Genomic DNA, 15,790 nt, shown 5'->3' on the forward strand with positions numbered 1-15,790 from the left:
TTTATGTTTGCGTGTATGCCTGTTTACAAGTGCGTTACATTCAGACAGGTGTCTTTTTCTCTTGTTTTCCCCTCCTCTCATTTTACAGCCGCACGCACACTGTCGAGGATGTGAACATGTCAGGCCAATGGTTCCCCTCTCTTTGCTCGCTGTGCTGCACAATGACGGCTCAGGTGCTGTGCTTGTAAATGAGAGCAGGGGAGGATGTGCGCGCACGCGTGTATGCGGCTGTGTATAGTGTTATAAATGTGTACAGACTCATGTAGTTCTCATGTCACGAATAACCTTGTGTAACAGCTAAAAATCCCCAGGCTTTAAATGAAGGACATTTACTGTGTGCTGTCACAGAGGGACTGAAATAACATACTAGGTTCACGGTGCAAGAGACCTCCTCATGTTTGGCTGCTACAACATTTTTGAGCCAAAATGGATTTGGCAGTACTGCATGTCTTGTAAATGGTACTACAGGTAATATTTTAAATGCCTATTAATCCACATAGAAAACTGCATTGTAGAGGCAAGTAGGAGCTGTTAATCTTTTCCAGTAATGATATCAATGCCTCCAACTCTAGGTTTTAGGATCCATAAAATAATAAAATTTGAGGTTAAACACAATCACATATAACAGCAATGCAGCCCTGTAGCCAGTGGTTAGGCTGTGTGAGTGTGTGTATGTGTGCTACTGCAAGCAGCATTTCAGACTGGGGTCTGTACTAGTGCAGTTAAACACTTGTGATTCTGTAGATTTAAGTGTAGATGTGACTTTTGCAGTAATCGCCAGGTGACAGTAACTGCTCTTACAGCAGGAGAGACTCACTATGCAATTACTTTCAGTGGTTCAATACCAACACTTCTCCATGGCAGCTCTCAGTAATTCTACATTCCCCCCAGGCTTTTATCAAAGCTAGGTGTCATGTTGCTTTTTCTGCACTTGCCCAGAAGATCCATCAGGGCTATTTGGAGTCCTGATCGCTCTGATCTTAGTATTCATTTTAATTAAATTTCATGCCCTGTGAACATTGCAGACTCCATAGACCAGCTCAGGAGTATATACCCAGTTCAGGGAGATCAGCTTGATGGATGAGAACAATGTAAAAATCAGGAACATCAGTTGTGTTTTATAGGCCACTTTGAGGAAATGCAACAACCTATAAACACAAAATTTAACACATTGTCACATTACAATTTTGATATTGCAAACCTCTTGGAAAACAATTGCTCATTTACACATCCAGCAAACACAGCATTAGTATCCATTTGTAGTTTCGGGCCTCCAGACAAAATTGATTTTGTTTTATTTATTTAACCCATATTAAACCAGGTAAGTCCCGTTGAGATCAACAATCTCTTTTACAAAGGAGACCTGGCCAAGACAGCAGCATACAAAAAAGCTACAGCCAGACAACCACACAATAAAAAACATAAAAGAAACACAGTGGCATGTAGAAATATTAGAACACCTATGCACAAACACAAGAACCAACCGATTCACTCACCTTTGTACTCACGAGAGCTTTAAAATCAGGCAGAGAGACCAATTCACATAGTTTCAACTCTTTTTGAAGGTTATTCTGAGTGAGAGGAGCAGAGCACATAAAAGCTTTCATTCCCAGCTCAGTCCAAGTATTAGGAACAAACAACAAAACTAAGTCTTGAGATCTCAGACTACAGCTACTGTCAGATCTCCGTTAGATCAAAGTACAAATGTGTGAAGGGAGTTTTCCCAGTATGGATTTGTAAATGAACAAATACCAGTGTCTAATTCCACAGAAGGTCAAAGATGGCGAACCAGCCTTGGAATAAAGCGTGCAGTGATGAGTGAGGGTTTTACAATTTGTAACAAATCTCAGTGCACTATGATATGCAGTATCTAACATGTGCAAACAATGTGCAGATGCATTCATGTACAACGAATCACCATAATTTTGAAGCGGTAAAAACATAGCAGCAATCAGTCTTTTCTGGCTTCAAAGGAGAAACAAGACTTTAAAAAGATTATCAACCTGAGGTATAAAAGAAAGGGAATCATCAAGCCAAATACAGAGATATTTGTAACAAGTGACAACCTCTAGCTTCTTTCCCTGAGCAGTAATAGCATCAGGGGTGCTCACGGGTTTCGTCCTAGCATTTGAGAAATGCATAACCTTAGTTGTATCAGAATTTAAAACCAAATTTGGTTGTGAAAGCTGAATCTGGATAACATTACGGACAGCCTGCAATTTAGCCACAGCCTCTGTGATTGTGAGTCAGCACAATATATCTACATACTCAGCATAAAAATGAAAATTGGCCACATTTCGACCAAGACTATTGATATAGAACAGTGGCCCTAACACTGAACCCTGGGGTACACCATTACAAGTGTTGAGCCAGTTAGAGGTGAGCCCCTTAAACTGAACACACTAAGACCCCTCTGAGAGGTAATTCACAAATTCAGTCCACTGTCTGATCTGATATACCAGTACTAGTCGACCTCTGTTTTAAAATAAGATGGTCAACAGTATCAAAAGCTTTGGACAGGTCAATAAATAGAGCTCCACAGCTCTGCTTCATGTCCAAACTGCCAGTGATATTGTAAAATTCTGTAAAAACATTGATGAGTGCAGCTGTATGTAGTAATTAAACCTACATAAAACTGGATAATATAGATGTTTGAGATTTGTCTTACCTGAGTTGTTCCAACAATGTATAAAATGAGGGTTTGTCTCATTTCCATTGCTTGAAAAGTACACCAATTTTACACATCAAGATCTGTTTACGAGAAAGTACTACTCAGCCTGTGAAAACATTTCACAGCTTGAGCGTGAAGACATACAAACAGAAAGCCTGTGTTACAGACTGTGTGCGTGGAGTTGTAGGCAATAACCAGGCAGGGAGAGTGTGAGTTTTGGATCTAGTGTTTTTGAAGTTCCCCCAGCTTTATGAAAATTCAATACTAAATCATTGAAGTACTCTTTCATGATTGACTTTGAAATGTGTCTTCACACAGTCTTTGAGAATGCCTGAAATGTTTGTTTGAAATTTGTGTACATCATGATGTGTAAGTCTGGCAACATTTTGGTGATTCAGTTTGCTGTATGTTGCAACGTAAAGGATTTGGAATATTCAAGCATGCAAGTAATTGTTAGTCAGCGTGACTATCTGTGTGTGCTAGCACTTGGGAAGGGCCACATATCGAGCTGCCTTCCACTATCTCTCTTTCTTACTCACACTCACATATATGAATAATTGAGGGAGAAGGTGGGGGGAGACGGTGAGTCAGGAGTTGCCTGCTGAATTGTTGTTCAGCATCTCAATCAGAACAGATTCTCTCTGCCGGTTTCTCTGTCTCTGGTACATCAGGATTAGGATTCTACTTCCAAAGACTTTATCCAGCACATTTTCAACTAATGCCAGTTCACTGTTGGGATTATTAGTGATTCATTGCATAGGGAGATAATGAAATGTTTTGTCAATAATTTATAGTAAGTGCAGAGGCAATGACCATCTGGCAACGTATCATTAAAAAAAATTGTTTTCTCTTGAATTACAGCTATAATTTTCTTTTTATACTCTTACCAGGACGTGCTTTACAGTAGATTTATTTATGTATATCTTAAATGGTAGATGCTGTGCAGTTTGTCTCACAGCGTGGCAAAAGCACTGACCCTCAGTGTGGGAAATACAGAGAGAGACAGGCAGAGAGTGAGACAGACAGACCGACAGACTGCGATAGCGACAGACAGAGATGAAAAGCGAAGGATGATGCAGGCTGCTGACTCATCACCGCTGTAGGGATTATCCCTCTCACTGTGTGTGTGCATGTATATGTGTGTGTCTGTTTCCGCTGCCTTACTACTGAAGAGGACATGCACAGCAATCATTACTGCATGATGAAAGCATGATAGGGGAAGCAAAAGCACTAGCAGACTTGTAGCATGACTGTCAAAGCAAAGTGACCTTGAATTTTATTTTTGCATGATTATTCGTGAAGTCCTTTTCCAGCTACATCTACTGTGGGCTGTTGGACTTGATTTATTCATGGAAATAGAAACACGCATTGTGAACCAAGAAAAATAATTTATTGGTTAGTCACAAAAAACACCACAAGAAGCAATTATTTACAACACTTCTCACTTGGCATGTCCATGCAAAACCAAGAATTACAGTCAGGTTTAAGGCAGTTGTTTTAATTTAATCATTTTGGAATGAAAATGACAGGTCAGTATTTGCTGTCTCCACACTAAAGAGAGTCCCCTTTTGTGCAAAAGTTGCTCACTAAATCCTAAAGCAATCTAACAGCGTTTGGATATAATGAAATAATGAAGTAAATGGTAAATGGACTGCACTCGTATAGTGCTTTTCTAGTTTTCTGACCACTCAAAGCACTTAAACACTACATGTCACATTCACACACTGGTGGCTGAGGCTACCATATAGGGTGCTGCCTGCTACTCAGTACCCATTTCCTCGCACTCACACACTGATGGAGCAGCCATCAGGAGCAATCTGGGGCTCAGTATCTTGCCCAGGGATGCTTCTACATGCAGACTGGAGGAGCTGGCCACAACAGTCCCTAAAGTAAAGTGATTAATTTGAAGCAACTAAATTACCATTGCAAAAACTGCTATATATTAGCTTTTATTTCAATAGACAAGTCCGTTTTAGAGTCCTTGAACCCGGAAAGAGTCAGTATTTTAGCACTTCTGGATTCCTCGTCTCAAAGTCAGTGTTTTTTTTTGAATGGGTTTTTGGTTAGATGCCTGTAATAAGGTCTGTGGTTAACACAAGCTTTAGAGACTTTCAGGTTTTGTTCTGGAAATTTTGAAACCTCAGCATGTCTTGAAAAAAAAAACGGCTTTTACTTCTGCGGGCACATTTACTCTTCAAAAATCATATAAATGGTGTTCATTTATGATCTTGCTGAACAAAACGTGTAAGTATCATGAACTTCTGTTTGCCACAAAGCTTATTTTCTGTCATAATCCAAAATTCAATAGAAAAATCCTCTTGGCTTTTTGTTGAGGGAACCAGGGTGATGCTTACTTCTATGTTGCCCTAAAAATAAACATATCCTATACTGTGAATATCACTCTTTGTCAGTACAATCTGTTTGTCTTGGGTGTAATGTTTTTAAGATTGTCTGCTTTGTGGTGTTGTAGTTTTTCATCCATTGTATTTGTAGTTGGACACTGATCATTTGGTGTCTTTTAGGTGTCATATGTTGCTTTAAAAACTCATGTCGAGGTTGTAGCACTGTTTGTCAAGGTGCTCCATGTTTTGAAGGATAAGACTGGTGTTATTCTCTATTTTTCTTATTGTCAACAAATCCCATGAAAAGAAGACCAAAACCAGCGATGCATTCGTGTCTCCATATTTTCTGATTTCCCTACCCTGTCAGTGGCATTCCACCACAAGCTGGTTTGTTGCTACTAAGATGGAAATCTTCAAAGTTAGCAAATCTATATTTTTATATTGAAAAAGAGGTAAAAAGTAAAAAAGTAAAAAAAAAAAAGTAAACTTCTAAAACAGCTGGGCACTGGGCTGCAGAGTAATACACACACACAAACACACACACACACACACACACACACACACACACACACACACAAACACAAACTGTTGTTTAAAAGAGCTGTTAGAGACAGTCAACTTGTTCCATGTCTTACTTTAAACTAAAACTTTTTCATTCCCAAACTTTCCGTTACTCATTACTCCATGTCATTCTAACTAGTGATGGATTGCTTCATGTGTGAGATGTACTGCCATTTAGTCTATATTAAGCCAGAAGGGAAAATTCAATAGACACCTCTCAGCTGCTTCCCTGTCTGCCGGCAGTAAATGTGCAGGATGCATATGACACTATTAATGAATCACAGGACTCAATCGAAGTTGCCTTGTGTCTGCCCTGCTCTGCCAAATCAAGGCTCTTAAAATGATGGCGGTCATATTTTCTGTCCCTCCCTGTCCATCACTCTGCATGCACTCCGACTTACCGTATTTCAATCCTCAGACTGTGTCTGAAGATATGCCCTGAGGCTTGCCATGGAGGACAGCTTAAATATCTGCCAGTAAATAGAAATTCTTCACAGGCTTTACTGTCATCTGACAGATGCTGAAGAACAGAGGGGAGGAAACACAATTACAGAGTGGTCTCATTTATTACCTGTTAGCAAGGTATGTTAAGTTTACCAAGTCCTCTTGGTGAACTTACCAGTTAAATTGCTAAGTGCTATATGAGTGAATGTATCACAGTGACTGTCTTAGGTAAAGAGGTTGTTTATTAATCCCCGAGGGGAAATTCATTTTTTTCACTGTGTTGTCATATACACACAGGCCTGAGATACACACACATACACAAACAGGACTTACACATGCATTAAATGGAAAGATGTCAGGGCGGGGGGGCTGCCATGGCCGGGCACCCCAGGCAGTTGGGGGTCCATGCCTTGCTAAGAGGCACCTCGGCAGTGCCCAGGAGTTGAACTGGCACTTCTCCAGCTACCTCAGCTCCAGCTCCAGTTCCACATTTACAAAGTCAATTCATGTTGCTGTATTACATCAGGTCTTATCTGTGCACCAATGAGTGTCTGATTGTGATCTAAAGGGCTAAAAGTCTGACTGGCATTGCAGTTCTTCTTCCCTTCTGCTCTCTGTCTCTGTCTGTGCTGTGGAATATTCCACTCTCAGCCTGCCTGTGCTGATACTTGACTGGCTGCAGAAAGAAATAAAGCAGCAGCCAGTGTGACTCACACCAAGCAATGGTGGCATAATGTGAAGCACTAATCGAAATACATTTCATTAAGATGGAAAATGGCAGCCTCCAGAGGCAATTCTGTTAATAAAAACTGGCTCCTCAAGCCTCCAAAAATAAGTCTGCTACTCACTAAATAGACATCTGATGTCACATAAGAGGAATTGACACATTTGGACAGACATTGCAAAACCTGTCACATCTAACAAATTAGCTAGTCAGACAATTAACTGGTCTAATACAATTAAGTGGTGTTCAATAATGATAATAGGGTTTGTTGCTAAGAATATTTTCTTTACACAACTGGCAATGTCTTAAAATAAGATTGCTTATTTGAGGAAACACTACTCAGGGAGGTGCATGGTGAATTTAAGTAAAAATTAAGATGCAAGAGTGTGCGGCTGTGAAATGCAGCAAAGCCCGGTACCATCGCATTTACGCTAGTACATTCCTGTTTGTTGTTTCTCACCCATCTGTTATCTTTATTGAAGATATGGCTGTCAGCACACACTGTACCTGAGCTGTATCTCTCCTCTGCTAATATCCACCATCTGACCTCCTGTTACTCCTCTCCTCTTGCTTCTCAGTCCTGATCCAGGCCACCCAGGAGACCAATGTGAACGTCCCCCAGATGGCCGACACGCTGATGGAGAGGGCTGGCAACGCCAGCTGGGTGGTGGTTTTCAAAGCCCTGATCACCACACACCACCTCATGGTGCATGGCAACGAGGTGAGGTCCTTGCATATTTGTTGCTGATTTAATGTCTGGTCCGATGCATTCAGGGGAGGTGAGTGAGTATCTTCTCTTGAGCAATGGACTTTACCCCAGCTGATCCACTGACCACTGCTGTGTAATGTGTAACCCCCAGTAGAGAGAGAAGACTGGTTGTACTGGGAAGCTATCAGATGTAAAGTAGGGCATTGCTGGACAAGGGCAACGCTGTTCAGTTGACTTTCCACACAAGACCCAAGGTAGACACACATTTACCTGTTAGAAAACACACCGTAGCAGCAGCACAGATTACCCTTCATGCATATAAGTACAAGCTGTAGTTTTGATCTGTGCTCATTCAGCCATGTTATGAGCGTAATAAGGTGGAAATAACTTATCAGCATACTAGTCTCACAGTTCAAATCTGCAAATATGCATAAAAACATAAGAAAAGACAGCAACGTGAGTGATTAGCCTTTTTTTTTTCAAATCATATTTACATTTACAGCAACCAAGTGAATTTATATTCTAACCTTGTAAAATCGCCAGAGCTATATTTTAGTTCTGAGGGGGTTCCCAAAATTTCAAGACATCAAATGTGTCAGGCTAAATTTCAGGTAAATGTGGAAGAAAAAACAAATGCACAAGACATTTAATATTTAAATTTAATCGAATATTTGAAAGCATACAAAAGCTTCAGAGAAGAGCTGGAACAAGTTGATACTGATCAATATCATATGCATACATACATAGACAGAGAATTATCACCCACCTATGCACTTCACCTCAGACATTTTAGTGTCTTTCAGCTCACTGTTTTGGTTTTATGGACCACAGCCCTCCTGTACTGGTTAATTCTCTGCACTCTCATCAGTGTGACTACCAGACAAAGACTATTTTAAACTAAAGTTTTGATACGCTACCTGCCTGGCACCAAATGGTAGATGAGAGTTAGCGACTAAAGCTGAGGAGCATTTAGCAGCTAGGGATGCAGATAACGTTCATAGGAGTTGGAAGAGACCAAAACAGAGCAAAAAGATGAATGAATGTAGGCCTTACATTCACCAGTTGGACAGAAACACAATGTTACCTCATGTCTGCTGGATGTGTAAACAGGCAACTGTTTGCTAACATATTGCAGCTATATTATAGAAGGAGTCAATGTTGTGTTTACAGCTTGTTGCGCTGCTATCAAGTGGCCAAATATCAATTCATGCAGCTTTAAAGCTGCTTTAAGGGGAATTAAAAGCGAAAACTGGATTTTATGAGTAACTGGCATTACTTCACCCCAAGGTCTCCTCTGCACAATACCCTTTACATTTTTGCTTTTGCTCCATAGTTGTAAATTTTGGCCTTAACAGCAGTCATGGAATTAGCAGAGGGACTGGCCTTCTGCTTCCTGGTGCTGACCCCCTGACCCAATTTATGTCCTGACAGCTGAAGAAAGGAAAAGGCTCTGAATGGGCAATGAGGGATAACAGAAATATAAACAGCTGCTCCTTTATAGCCCATCAAAAAACCCAAGCTGCCACTGAATTACAGATGACACACGGGAGAGAGAGAGAGAGAGAGAGAGATACAGTATCCAAAAAATATTCAATAGGAGTAGATTAACTGTATTCGATGAGACTGATAAAACAAAGAGGAATACCGTGAGATCAGACCATTCCATCATTCATTTACCTTCCATACATAGTTTTCTCTATTCAAAATAATGGAGTGGGTGTTGCCTTCCCAGCATGCATTGGGTGGAAAACAGAAGAGATCTAGTGATATGAAGATAATAGCGTTAACCTCGATACAGCAGGTGTCAGAGGGAAAGGGTAAATTGTGGTGCCATGGGCCACAATAAGATGCTGTGCCCTTTATACATGCACACACATTTCACAGATACACTGTTTCTGCTGTTATCTGTGTAATACAAAGGCTCACAGGGACAGTGTCGTAAATGTGTGTGAACCATGCAATTATGTTTGAAAAACATACAGTAATTTTATTTTATTTAGCCTTTATTTAACCAGGATAGGTCCCATTCAGATAAAAAAAAATCTCTTTTTAAAGGGAGTCCTGGCCAAGATAGGCAGCAGCACAAGATACAAACAGGTGATTATTAACAAACATAAATCAAAAGAACAAACAAGACTACAGTATATAAGAAGCCATGCATCTAAAATATATTTTTAAGCACAGACACCCCAACAATCAAAGAAAGAAATCAAATGCAATGTATTCCAGTCTGATGATGCAGAATATCTAAAAGTCATTTTCCCACTCTGAACGAACATTTGGTGCAGACAACAAATGAAACTCTTGTGACTGCAGAGAGTAATGTGCATCACTCTTCTGTGAAGTATAAATACAAAGATAGGATGGGAGCAGCCCAAGAATTGCCTTGTAGATAAAAAGTATACCAGTGCCTGCGGGTTGCCAGAGCAGGCCATCCTACCCGGGAGTGAAGCTCACAGCTCACAGTGGTGAGTCAGGGCTTTACAGTTCATGATGAATCTAGGGAAGGCATGGTAAGCTGTATCAATCAATGCCTGAGCAGAGGTATGCATATATTAAAGACCCTCATGTAGTCCAACACAGGTCAAAATGTGGCAGCAACAAGTCTTTTCAAATGCTAAAATTGTCACGTAATTTAGTCTAGTGCCTTCTGTCTACTGAGACCTGTTTGTTTTTAGTCGGTGCTTTGCTGTTGTTGTGCCACTGATGATGATTATGATGACGATGATAGAGAGCACTGACTGGAGAGAGAATGAAAGAGAAAGGAAAACAGGAGGAGGGAAGGTGATGTGTAGCTCAACATTTCTCCAGGAAGGATTTCTCATTCTTAACCTCCCCTCATGTTAGTACGCTCTGTTTTGTGTAAATGCAGTCACTGAATAAACAGTAATGTGCGTGTGTGTGTGTGTGTGTGTGTTTGTGTTTTTATGTCTGTGTGTCTAAGCTTGCTCTTGCAGGGCTGCAGCAAGAGCACATTTATCTTTATTATACTATACTCCCTGGTCCCTTCCATGTGTCTAATCCATATTCACGCCCTCCCACTCATGAAGGCTGCAGCACTGCTCCTTTAATGCTGGATTTCTGTCTAATCACTAAGGAAAAAGGACTGGTATAGAATCACACCTCTTATGTTAATTCCACTTTCTGCTACAGGCACTTTCACAGGTTGGTGGTAGAGTGCTGAAAGCGCTGAAAAGACCCTTTGAGATAGCCGTGAACATCAAACAAACCTCCCTTTCTTATCTAAAAAAATGGAGCCATCTGTTTGAAAATGATCATGAAAATATAATAAGCCCCAACTGCTGGGGTACAGTGTGTTCATTCATAGCTATGAGGTATAAACTATGGTTATTTCTCAATTCATGAATATATATAGATAATTGTTATGCATTTAAGTAAAGGATGCCATGGTCTGCTGAGACAGTATAATGTCTTCAATCTTTTTTTACAACTACATGACCACCACCAAAGTCTTCATCAAGACTGCTAAATAACTTAAGCATTTGTGATAGCGCCTGACAAAAAACCAAACCCTGTGTATGTGTCGTCTCCTGCAGAGATTCCTGCAGTTCCTGGCATCTAGGAACACCTTGTTCAACCTCAGCAACTTCCTGGACAAAACTGGCTCCCACGGTGAGTGGTGTTTCCTTCTCTCCTGTCTTTGAATTAATCAGCCCTCCATATTTTTCACCCTGACTCATGCTTTAAATCTGATCTTTCTGTTTTTAATTCTTGATCACTCTATTTTGTGTGCTAGAGCACTTACATTTAAGACATTTAGCACACGTTTTAAACATCTACAGTGGCCTTATTGCAACAGTAGAATGAGCTTGAATTTTACAACAACCTACAGTAATCATGCCTCTATCCATCTCTCAGTTCCCTTTGCTTTCCTCAATTAGACCCATCTCCATGGTGATAAACACCGGGTTCACAGTCTGTTGTCTTGGACGTTTAGTCCTGCAGGGTGACTGAAGTATCTGCAGAGTTTAGAAAGCCAAACTGTGCAATTTCAAGACATTTTAAAGAGCATATAATCAACATCTTATCAGTCTAAGCATGGGCTTACCGTACTGTATAGTGCTAACAAGCTTGTGATTCCACAAAGAAAATAAAACTCCTTAGTTTGGTTCTCCTTATTATTAAAGAATAGGGGAGCCTGGGAGCTGTTGTGACATTTTTTGGTTTTGATGTCATTACTTAAAAATCTCTTGAGCTATTTGCACACAATTTTGATGTAGGTTACTTGTATCTGTGCTCTGTTTTTTGAGAGTCATCAATTTCTTAACAAGCAATGTTTGAGTCACAGTATTGATTGAAACATTGGAAGTCAAAGGTTACATCTGCCCCCACATGCAAGAGTGATTGTCCATTGAACAATGAATTCCAGTTTAATTAAAAAGAGAGGAATCACCACATTCGTGGTTGTAAAATGTTGTCAAGAAGGACGCCTTGTCTTTTATTGCAAGGGTACAAATAAAGTAACGTTACCTTACCATAGAGCACATGCAGAGTTTCATGATACTGTCTCGTTTCTGACTGGTGCAATTTGAGATGTTACAAATGCCGCCTGATAACACTGTGTGAAAATTAAATGGCTCAAACCAGGTCTTCAATCTGAGTTTCAATACTAGGCTACTATTACAAACTAAAAGTGAAAAATATGTTGATTTTCAGCAAATATAGCGATTTTAGCCAGTCAGTTTAGACAACTTCTGATTCATTGACATTGAAGATATTAAAGCATGAGAAATTGGGTTTTGGCGGGAATTGAAACAGGGGCCCTAGATTTAAAGGGCCAGTGTGTAAAATGGGTTGAAAACAGTGACATCAGTGGTCAAATTCTAGATTGCAGGGCTCACTCGCTCACCCCTCCCGTCGGGTAAATGACAGTGGCCTCGTAGGGACAAAAAGCCTTGCGCACGACTTTTTCAGGAGTAGGTCTATCTAGCGACGAGGTGAATGTTTATTTAGAAATCTAAGCCATGTTACGATATTGTAATGAATCCCTCACGAGCAGGAGACCAGAGGAGCGCTCGGGAAAAAGGCCAGTTTATTTGAGCACTCCAGAAACTCCAGTAACACTCCACTCCGTCCCAAACTCTGACTCTTCTAGCGTAACAGACACACTTCATAACTTTACACACATACTCGTTTACCATCCCGAGTGGGGACCCCCTCCCCTCTCTGCTCCACCAATCTCCAGCCCGCACACTGACTGACAGGGTAGCCGGTAAACAGAGCTCAGCTGTTTATTTAGCCTAGCAATATCTCCGGACTATAGTAGCTGCAATGGACGACTTTGAACGCGATTTTGAAGAGTTTCTTGTAGCGGACACAGACCCAGAGCCATACCTGTTTGAGCCGGAGCATACAGATGAGGAACTCCATGTGTTTGATGCTGAGCGGTGAGAAGAGAGGCTGAATGCACAGAATGGGATTCGGTGCTACTGCTACCATCATTGGGGAGATATATCACCAGGAGGAAAAGCGCTGCAGAGAGTGCATCACAAGGAGTGAAGTTGCGTCTTCTTTTCCTCGCAGATGACGGTTCGGGTTCATTCTCTCCTGTTGCGTGTTAAGTGTGGTCCATTCGCAAACTTTATAACTAAAAAAACTTTTCACTGCTCTCTATCGACGAACTACTAACACTCTCTGCTGTTTCTTCCTCCTTCTTCCTTCCTTCCGCTGTCTTCGTTGGTTCATTTATACACGCAAAATACGTTCTCTGGCTGGCTGGATTGTCCGCTCGGGCTGCCTTACATACATGGCAGCGCAAGATGGCGACCTCTCTAAAGCAAGGCCCTTGCTATATATATATATATAAAAGCATAATTATAAGGCTACGAAAACCAAACGAATTTTATTTTATAGCGATCATACACTTGTATAAACATATTAATGGGTAGAATATTCAGATTCAGATTCAGATTGACAATAAACCATGCCAAATATTACACACTGGCCCTTTAAGGCAAAAGATTTACTTCTGGTCTAAACTGCAAATATATAGTAAATAGAGTATATTCAACAAAAGTCAAAAAGATTTGAACTGAACATAAAACAAAAATCGATTTTGATTTTGGTGCTTAATTGGACACCATTTTGATGGTATTGGGGTCAGATGTAACACAGCATTAAAATTGACCCTGACCGTGACATGCATGACACAAGCTACCCTGCTGGCTAGAAACAACAAGGCTAATATTTGACAAAGATATCAAGTGTTAGACAACAGAGTGGTCTTCAAAACTAGACTGATTTAAATTCTTAGACATTAAAGATTAAGACAGTATGAGGAAAATAATGTAGAAAAAAAACTTACTTCAGTACCTCAGACATAGGTCTTGCCAGAGAAACTTTGAATTTGAGTATCAGTTTTTCCTTTGGCGGGCAGAGAAAGATCATTACAGATCACGTGCATCGTGATTTAATGATTCTGAATCATTTCAAATCAGTGCAATTTTTATTTGCTCTCTTGCCATGAGTTAGATGAGAAGATACCACTCACTACCCACCTAAAGCCTGAGATAATTTAGCCTTAACAAAGCCTTGCTAGCCGTCTCTCATCTTTGAGCTAACCTAATAGTCTCCAGGCTCTTCATATTTAACACACAGACGAGAGTTAGATAAAAACTGATACCACTCTCATCTGTATGTTAAATATGAAGCTACAGCCAGGCGGTTAGATTATCTCAAAGACTGGAAGCAAAGGAAAGCAGCTAGCCTGATTCTGTATGTAAGTTGTTTTTACACATTGGTTTTGGTAGGGTTTAAGGAAACAAGTAGATAGTAGATACATTTTTAACTTTTTGACAGAGCCAGGTTAGCTGTTCCCCCTGCTTCTAGTCTTTATGCTAAGCTAATCAGCTCCTGGCTTTAGCTCCTTGCTTAGCGCACAGACAAAGGAGTAGTATCAATCTTCTCATGTAACTCTCAGCAAGAAAATAAGTAAGAGGATTCCCCAAAATCTTGATCTCTTTTTTAAAGACTGAGATCAGTCCACGAATTACATTTTATAACCTTAATTTATCACAGGTGCAAAGACTCTTTACAATTGCATTGAAGGCATTTTGAAACTTTGTAACAGCTTGACTCTGTGTTGTTATTTAGGGGTAATTTTTTGTAAACCTTTAACCTACGAATACCTTGCACTGGATTGACCTTTGAGACTGTGCATGTGTTAAATGAGTGTGTCTTCCTCAGGCTACGACATGTCCACGTTCATCAGACGCTACAGCCGTTATCTCAACGAGAAGGCCTTCGCCTACAGACAGATGGCTTTTGACTTTGGCCGGGTCAAGAAAGGGTGACTATTTCAGAATTATTATTGATGTTTAGTCTTTTAAAAATGCTTTCTCAGTTTGTCTATGACGAGAACATGCCTCCTTCTTTCTTGCCCTCCATATCCATCAGAATAACACACATCCCACTAGGGTCCCTTTCATGCGTGGGATGAACTCCATCCCGGCATTGGGCCAAGTGCATGGCTTTACTGCGTGTACTGAGTACAGAGATGAATACAGAGAGGGTTATTACTCATGCTCAGAGTGGACAGCTCTGTTTGGCTTCAGACACAAGGTCCCTGTGGCTACATAAGCTGGCACTGAAAAATGCAGAAAACAGAATAGAGATCAGACACGTTGGTGGATATGTGAGGCAGGCGCAGACAGGTACTCGATGGTATGTGGTGACAGTATGTGGATATGTCTTTCTGCCTTAGAGCTGCATCCTAGTTCTCATGTTTTCTATTTCTTTGTGTCTCCCTGTGTCTCAGGGCTGAGGGAGTGATGAGGACCATGTCAGTAGAGAAGCTGTTGAAAGGGATGCCCACCCTGCAGAGCCAGATCGATGCACTGCTGGATTTTGAAGTGAGTGACACACGCTAATAGGGAACAAAGTCCCTCTACAAGGTCACTGAAGTTGCTGAGGGATAAAAACAGTCGAGAAAAAAGCTGCCAACTAGATTTATCAAAGCTTTGTGCTGTAGCAGCATCTGTAAAGACATGTCAGTTACAGCCTCTTTCACATGTAGGACCACTCTCAGAGGGTTAATTATATCTTCTATAACCGAAACAAAACATGTACATCAGTGGTGTAAATTCCAACCTTCTAATTCCTCCTTGTGGGCTAGAAAAATATAACATTGAGACTATAGAGCCCAGCTACTGTATACACATACATTACATCAGTATGTCCTGTACCATTGTCTGCCTTTGGTGAAATTTAACTGTCTTCCTGATTTAATACTGCTTGTAAGTTTGTCATATAAAAGCAAATTTGTGTTCCATCTGTTCAGCTTCAAAATCTTAACAACGCGGTTCCTCTTGGCTTGTGTT

At 40.6% G+C, this 15,790-nt stretch overlaps 1 protein-coding gene across 12 annotated transcripts in view; it reads left to right on the forward strand.

Annotated features, from left to right (window-relative positions):
* Positions 1-15,790, forward strand: part of snap91a (synaptosome associated protein 91a) — a 70,647-nt gene that overhangs the window by 21,961 nt on the left and 32,896 nt on the right. For all 12 annotated transcript variants that reach the window (XR_013492224.1, XM_033640274.2, XM_078171952.1 and 9 more), the window contains exons 2-5: positions 7,321-7,463; positions 11,009-11,084; positions 14,658-14,760; positions 15,229-15,322. Coding sequence is in view for 11 of the 12 variants with exons in the window: in XM_033640274.2 (XP_033496165.1) it covers positions 7,321-7,463; positions 11,009-11,084; positions 14,658-14,760; positions 15,229-15,322 (416 nt within the window). In the remaining variant the exon portion in view is untranslated. The remainder of the gene's footprint in view (positions 1-7,320; positions 7,464-11,008; positions 11,085-14,657; positions 14,761-15,228; positions 15,323-15,790) is intronic.

Source organism: Epinephelus lanceolatus, chromosome 10, assembly GCF_041903045.1.
Source record: "Epinephelus lanceolatus isolate andai-2023 chromosome 10, ASM4190304v1, whole genome shotgun sequence".
In the NCBI taxonomy this organism is placed as follows: domain Eukaryota; kingdom Metazoa; phylum Chordata; class Actinopteri; order Perciformes; family Serranidae; genus Epinephelus; species Epinephelus lanceolatus.